The sequence below is a fragment of the Carica papaya genome, chromosome 1 (assembly GCF_054855325.1).
Source record: "Carica papaya isolate Zhongbai chromosome 1, ASM5485532v1, whole genome shotgun sequence".
In the NCBI taxonomy this organism is placed as follows: domain Eukaryota; kingdom Viridiplantae; phylum Streptophyta; class Magnoliopsida; order Brassicales; family Caricaceae; genus Carica; species Carica papaya.
This window is the reverse complement of record NC_142309.1, coordinates 20,392,949-20,400,983: the sequence shown is the minus strand read 5'-3', so window position 1 is coordinate 20,400,983 and position 8,035 is coordinate 20,392,949. Positions and strand designations below refer to the sequence as shown.

General features: G+C 35.4%; 1 protein-coding gene across 1 annotated transcript; it reads left to right on the top strand.

The window, feature by feature from the left end:
- Positions 1-1,274: 1,274 nt before the first annotated feature.
- BZIP4 (basic leucine-zipper 4) lies at positions 1,275-1,694 on the top strand. Its single transcript, XM_088220098.1, has one exon. It carries the CDS (start codon positions 1,275-1,277, stop codon positions 1,692-1,694), a length of 420 nt encoding a protein of 139 aa, XP_088076224.1.
- The last annotated feature ends 6,341 nt before the right edge of the window (positions 1,695-8,035 follow it).

Genomic DNA, 8,035 nt, shown 5'->3' with positions numbered 1-8,035 from the left:
AATTAATAGAATTATTATAAATGGGATAGGTATTATGAATTTTTTTTTATAGGAGAAGACATAAAATATGTCAGAAAAAATTGAAAATATTAACTGTTACTAATATATTCACAAAATAATACATTTTATAGTTTTAATAAAATTTAAATTTATAATTTTTAAATAAAACATAATAATCTTTTAACCTTGAGAGTGATGTACTGTAGGTGTATCCAAAACTTAATTAAAAGTGAAGATATTGACACCTTCAAATGATTCTTAACTCCTTCTCAAATTCTGATCCCATCAATATATAAATATATATGTATGACATACTTTTCACCTTTATATGATTTGCATGTGATGAGTTTTTGAATGTCTATATCTCAGTGATATATAATTACTTTTTCATATTATATTATATTATATTATATATATATATATGTATATGTATATGTGTATGTATATATAGGAGGAGGTTACCAGCCCTCACCGACAAACCCCACGTACCCCTTAATTTTAATGGCTAATGAATAAAACCGATCACTGACTTCTCTCCTTTCTGGCTTTTCTTCCCCCTCGTAACTTTATTTATTTATTTTTTTCCTTATCTCTTTGCTTTTTCTTTATTTGGAAAAAAAGAAGTAAATTTATTAAAAATCCAAGTACACCTTCTTTTTCTTCTGCTTATCCCCTCATCACTTGACCTATTCCCTTCTGTCTCATCAAACACCAAACTCCCGTCTCATCATTATATATACATTTATCTCCACACACATATATATATATATGTGTGTGTGTGTGTGTGTGTGTGTGTGTGTATATATATATATAGCTTTTTACCCTTATGCATTTTTGTTTGATTCTTAGTCATTAAGCTTACCCTAATCTTTTTCTTCATCGGACCCATCATTCTTCCTCGTGTGAGATTCTATTGAATTCACACCCAAATAATTAATTATTAATTATTAATTAAATTAATTAACATATTTGTATTTACACTCATACCTTTTTAAATTAAATTTAGATATTATATTTAATTAAAAAGTTAAAAATAATAATAATAATAATTAAAAATTAAAACCACCATGAACTCACTAAACAGACAAGGATTCTAAACTATTCTGTTTCCTCGCTCGTCCAAAATCTCTTTTGTTTACGTGGGCCTCACATGTCTCCTTCCTTTCTCCTCCTTAAATACCCTACCCCTTCACTTCTTTCCTTCCCTTTTCCCCTTCTCCCCCTCCCTCCGGTTCACTCTCAACTCTTTATGCTTTTCCTCCGATTCCTTCCAAATGTTCTTCCCCGAAGAAGCGGTTCACTTCCAACTACCGGTTCTCTCCTCCAATGAAATCGAAGAACTCTTGGCTCTTCTCCAATCCGACCACGACCCGGTATCTGTAAACTCCGGTTCGGAAGGCTCGAGTCGAACGGTTCACGTGCTCGACGAGAGAAAACGGAGGAGGATGATTTCAAACCGGGAGTCAGCTAGGCGTTCACGATGGCGAAAAAAGCAGCATGAAGAGATCCTAACGGCTCAGGTGAACCGGCTAACTGTAGAGAACCGGGCGCTGAAGCACCGGTTGGGTTCGGTTTTAAACCAGTGGATGCTAACGTGGGGAGAGAATGAGCGGTTAAAATCCGAAGTTGTTGGACTTCGGGCCAGACTTTCGGATCTCCACCGGGTTTTTCTTGTCATGCAATCACGTAATTAATCAGGATTAACGTCTTAATTATTAGGATTAAATTAACCGAGTCCGTTAAAATTAATCAAGCTCTAAAACCTCGTCAACCTGTTTATTGTTATAAGTAGGGATAAAGATTGCTTTTTTTTTTTTTCTTTTTTTCCTTCCTCTTTCGGTTCAAGAGAAAGTAAGACCGTGTAAATATGTTTTTGGGTCTGGATCGCTGCCGTTTTACTACCTTTTTCTTTTCTTTTTGTTTTTTTTTTTGCCCTTTTAAGTAATATAAGTAGTCCGTTGTATCATGTGATAATTTTCGCTAGTGATATGCAGATTAATTATTATAGTACCACGAGGTCGCATGCATCCATGATTATTTATTTATTTATTTATTTTTTAAAAAATCAAGCATTGAATTCTAGGTGTCTATTTCGTATTATTACGTTATAATATTTAATTTATAAACAATTGAAAAAATTATAATTCAGTCCACTTTATTTTCATGTAATGTTACAATTACGTTCAAGTAATTAGTTCTAAAATTAAAATTACTGATAAAGGGTAGATAAATAACTTTTTCAAGAGAACATGGTGAAGAATTTATATAGAAGATAAAGTACATTAAAAAAAAAAATAAAGAAAATAGAAGAATTTTAATCAAAGTTGAACAAAAAATTTACGGTTCTTCCAAACTATTTTCTTAAATTTTGGTTAAATTCTTTAGTTCCCTCTAAAATTTTATTAATTTTCACTTTTCTATATGAAATATTTGGGAAAATAATTGATTTATGTTTTAATAATTTAGTGACAATTTTTTTTTTTTAAAAAAACTAATAAATCTGATTATATTAACACCTAAATCTAAAAATTTCCTCATATTAACCAAATATTTTCATATATACCGCACACTTTCTTTTATCAATTACTGTTACATATATGGATACAAAATAATAATAATAATTTGAATGCTGAATTGAATTAATTTAAATTGTGTGTATAGATTATGTGGGTGGTTTAAATTGTCAAAAGCATGATGGCCCAGAAAATCAAAGCTGTCCCTCCCCCAAAAGATTAATTTTGATAATTATATAAATATGTGGGATGAATAATCGGGAATCGATATTAGATCTTCTTATAATTAGGTATGATTGAGTTTGAAAAAACTATAACATAATTTTGAGTGAAAACGAAATTATCCAAATAATAAATTATTAAAATTATTGTAAAAAATATTAAAATTTTCTCAAAACATACCCAAAAAGGTTCATCTATGTATAATATTTTTAAATAATTGGTAAAGAATTTTTCTTTTTTATTTTTCTTAAAAATATGTCTTTTATTTTTAACAAACACGTGCCCATTCACAAAACATAAAAAAACTTTATACTATAATTATTTTAAAGTAATTAACTTAGTTTTTAATTAAAATTAAAATTCAGAGTAGCTAGTCATGATTAAAATTACGCATTTATATACTGGGGGTATGGTTGTCATTTTACGTCAAGCATGTTAATTAAAGAAAGGTGGTGGTGGTTAAGGAGTCAATCCGATGAATATTGTACATTCAAATAATGAACTTTAATTGAAGTGACATGGCATATATTAGTGTTTACTACATGTGTTTCACATTATCAGGACAAATATATGAAACTCAATTTTGGATAAAATCAATCTATAATTATTTAAAATTAATAATATATTTCAAATATAATATATGGACTCGAAAATGACTCAAAATATTCTTCAATTATTAATTTAAAATAATTAATTATTTTATTTTATTTTTATTTAAGTAAAATTTTGAAAAAAAATGAATTATGGACGAGACTAAAAACAATTTTGAAAAAAAATTGTGAAAATTTGGGTTATTGATGTATTTTTAAAAGAAAAATTAAAAATATGGGGTCAAAGTGTAAATAAAGAAAGTTCGGCCACATATGACTGCCCAGTCAGCAATCTTGACGAAACAGAGCGCACCGCGTGGCAAGGCGCGCTGACGTTGATACCACACTGGAGGCCACACTGGCGATCCGCATGCTCCGTGATCGGATGGCTTAGGATCGATTCCGCTCGCGTGGACGGTCTGGATCTGTTTCTCCCTTAGGCGCGATCGGACAGTCGAGATTAATCGTGATGAACGATTCAGATTCGTTTCCTTCTTAGATGTGATCAGACAGACAAGATTGATCACGATGGACGACCCAAATCAATGCGAAATGTTTATAAATACTTCGTATCATACGAAAACCTAAACCCTAGCCGCTAGCCCCCACCGGAGAAGGAGGCCGACCACCAACCGTCACTATGCTGGAGCCATTGTCGATTGCCAAAAGAGATAAAAATTCCCCCCACTAACTTGGAATTTGATTCTGAGTACCCATGTGGCCAAATCGGAGCAAAAGAAATGACTGGTGAGCCAGAAACTGCAGGTAAAGCCCGGCGGAGCCGCTGCGGCAAAAACCCCTCCAACGAGCCCTTTTCCATTTTTGTTTTACGTGATTTTTCGATCGTTGTGTTTACCGTTCTTTTCTGTGCAGGGTAGCCGAAAAAAGAACCTCAGCCGCGAAGGAGGACCGACGGAGCCGCCGCACCTGGAGGTCCCCCCGTCAGTAGGTTCAGTTTTTTTGTGATTTTCTGGCCAACCGAGGCCCATAACATATTTTTCTGTAGGGATATGGCCAAACCGGCTAGGCTGAGGTGAATCACTGCCATGGGCGACGAAGCCGGTGCCGGAGCACAGCGACGCCGCCGTGCTGGAACCCCAAAATTGACTGGAATAAGTTTTGAACACCGATTTTAGATTTTTGAGGTATTTTTAAGTATGTGATAAGTGTTTTGAATTCCACATAAAAAATTCAGGGAACTCGATACCCGTTAGGAGGCATAGTAGGCAGCTCGATATCTCAAAACACCGATCCGGGTAAGGATCCTTCACCCTATTCTCTGTTACGATAAATTGAGGTTTAGTGTTGTATAATGTTGTATTTTGGTGAAAAACTAGAAAATCCTAAAAATAATTACAGGTTACTAGTGGAGCCAAAATCGATTAGTTCATAATTATCTTAATTCCTGTCTATTTTTCTGTACAGTCAAATTTGCTTGATTTTTGTATAGTACAAGAAATTTATAGGTCAATAGTCTTATCAACTTATCTAGTTATTTTGTTTATATATCTGTAGCATGAATGTAGTTTAATTGATCTATAAATGTGATATGGGATATTGGTATGAGTTTGTTGGTTGTTTGCTATGAGAATCCTTATGTGAAAGACTTACTGGGCACCAATGGAAAGGGTGGACGCCGGTACATAAGGAATCCTACCGTGAATGCTACCTCAGTTAAACGGGGCTGAGAAGTCTCTTACTGGGAAGGTTTGGGAGATATGATTCACTCTCATATTGAACGGAATATCGAGGTAATGGAATGTTTGGTGCCCATTAATGGATGAGGGATGGGGACAACTAGTTAATTGTTAAAATTGGATATTGGGTTCATGACTAAGGGGGACACCCCTATGGACCCTCAGGGGTGCCAGTAAGCAAGTAAGAAAAGAAAGTTATTGTTTTTCGTTCTCTTATGTATGAAAGTGAAAAGTGGTATGTATATGGGTGTTCATATGTTGTTTTTAAAAAACTCTTTATGGTAAGTACGGAATAAATAATATTCTTTATATTAAATGAATTTACTCAAATTAAGTGCTCCATTAATAGTTTTATAATTTTTACCAATCTTCAGTTTTCCGTATCTGTTATTAGTGTGATATTTTTACTGGGTTAATATAGCTTACAATTTCATTAACTATTTCAGATTAAGAGAACTAAGATTCAGATCCCGATCAGTAAGAGGATTATGAGTAGTTCATTATCCAGACTCCCTTTAAGTGCTAGTAAAGGTTGTCATTGGATATTTAGTTATTCACTTTTCGTTTCATTTCTCTAATTTTTGTTCGTCTTTTAGAAGAGACATTCTCGTAATCCTATTGGGCATTCAAAATTATTGTGTAAGGAATGTAAACTCTAACTCTATTAATTGCTTATGCATTAAATTTATGAATTTATTTCCCTTTAAGTTCCGGATCTTTACAGTTGGTATCAGAGCCGTGTTCATCAGAACCATTTCTTACATAAAGACTTAAAACCATCAAATACAAACTATCACTCAACCTTTCCTTGTGAAATACGGGTATAAAAAATGAGGAGATAAAGACCCCCACTAAATCGAGCAGGGCAGGATGGCTTACTTTGAGAGAATGTTGGTTGATTCTTTGAGATGTTGGAGAGACTCATCTCTGCCCAGTAGGCCCAGGAGGAAAGGAGGGAGCTACCTGACCCTCCCCCGCTGCAACAATTTGAGCCACCCTTATAGTAGGAAGATCCGGAGCCACCCCGGTACAACCCTACTCCTCCACTGTACCATATGGCATCACTACAGTACAATCTAGTGCCTCCACCGCATCAACTAATTCTGCTACAATACAACCCGATGCCTTTACTGCATCATCCGACACCACCACAGGGCCACCCCATCCCTCCCCAGCACAATCCAGTTCCTCTTTCAAGGGATGGACCTAGACTACAATGAAAGGTATAAAAGACTAAACTTATTTACCTTTATAGGTGCATTCTCTTTTGAAAATGCCGAGTATTAGTTGGCTGAGATAGAGAAGGCATTCGCGACTCTTGGAGTGGTTCCCGAAAAGAAGGTTGTACTTGCCACCTACATACTTATAAGAGAGGCAGACCATTGGTGGCAGCTCAAGCAGGCCACCCTGCCTGGTTCAATCACTTGAGAATAGTTCATGATGGCCTTCAATGCAGAGTACCTCCTAGAGGAGATGGAGTTTGCACACCTAGTACATGGTGAGATGACTGTGTCAGAGTATGGTCGATCGATCGTTCCTAGAGTTGAGCCGATATTCCCTTGAGAGCATGATAGATGAGAGCAGAAAGACAAGAAAGTTCGAGTGGGGCCTCCGCCCTGAGACCAGACAACAGCTGTACGTATTTGAGCTTAATACCTACTCAGCTGTTCTAGCCAAGACACAATTAGTAGAGAGGAACTTTCGCATCTTTCATCAAGTAGTGGGGAATCCAAGACCCCTAATTTCACACTACAAACCAGTACCCACTGCACCGATTTAGCAGAGCAAGAGACCTATACTAGTGATTCAAACTCCGGTAACAGGATACGGTAGGACTTGTCAGCACTGTGGCGAAGATCATGGGGACCGACCCTGTTATCGTCTTAATAATACTTATCGCATATATGAGAGTACCCAGCATTATGCAAGAGAGTGCCCATAGAATCAAAACCAGACAAAACCTCCTATCCAAGGCAGAGCTTACAACCTAACTCAGCAGGATGCTGAAGCCAACCTGGACGTGATACAAAGTACGTACACTATCTATAATCACCTTGCATATATTTTGATTAATCCTAATGTTTCACGTTTGTTTATCTCACACACTTTTACACAAAACTTAAATGTATCACTAGAAAGACTTGATTTTATGTTGTTTATATCTACTTTTGGAAGTAGGACACTACTAGGAAATATTATATATAAAACTTGTGTCATAGATATAGTAAGTAGGAAATTAAGTATGGACCTGATAGAGATTGACACAGAAAACTTTGATGTAATCCTGGGAATGAACTGGTTAACAACATACCACGCCACCGTAGATTATTTTTACAAGAAACTTGTATTCAACCCTCCTACCGAAGAGCCATTTACAAGTTAATAAATATTTTAAATGTTATTTCCCCATGATAATTTCCTTATTATATAGTATTTTGACTCTGTTTTCTTCTCTATATTAGACAAACCCAAGAAAGAAGTTTGCATTCAAGAGATCCCGATAATCTAAGACTTTCCGAATTTATTTCCTGATGAACTACCTAGACTGCTAGTAGATAGGGAAGTTAAGTTACCATAGATCTTTAGCTTGACACCCATCCTATCTCTGTTGCCCTTTACCACATGAGCCGTGTTGAAATGGAAGAACTGAGGTAACAGATAAATGAATTGCAAGATAGTAGGTTCATCCAACATAACATATCTCATTGGGGTGCTGGAGTCACATTTACAAGAAAAGGAGATGAGACATTACGATTGTGTATTGACTACAGGAAATTGAACCGAATTACGATCAAGAACAAGTACCCATTCTCCAAAATTGATGATTTTTTTGACCAGTTGCAGGGTGCCCAAGTCTTCTCTAAAGTAGATTTGCGTTTGGGTTAGCACCAGATAAAGATCACGACAGATGACACTCCCAAGACAACTTTCAAAATCAGGTACAGACATTATGAGTTCTTAGTCATGCCCTTTGGACTAATTAACACACAAGCTATTTTTATGGACTTGATGA

What these genes read in the sequence shown, in the direction of transcription:
- BZIP4 (XM_088220098.1), top strand. Translation starts at nt 1,275, where the DNA reads ATGTTCTTCCCCGAAGAAGCGGTTCACTTCCAACTACCGGTTCTCTCC.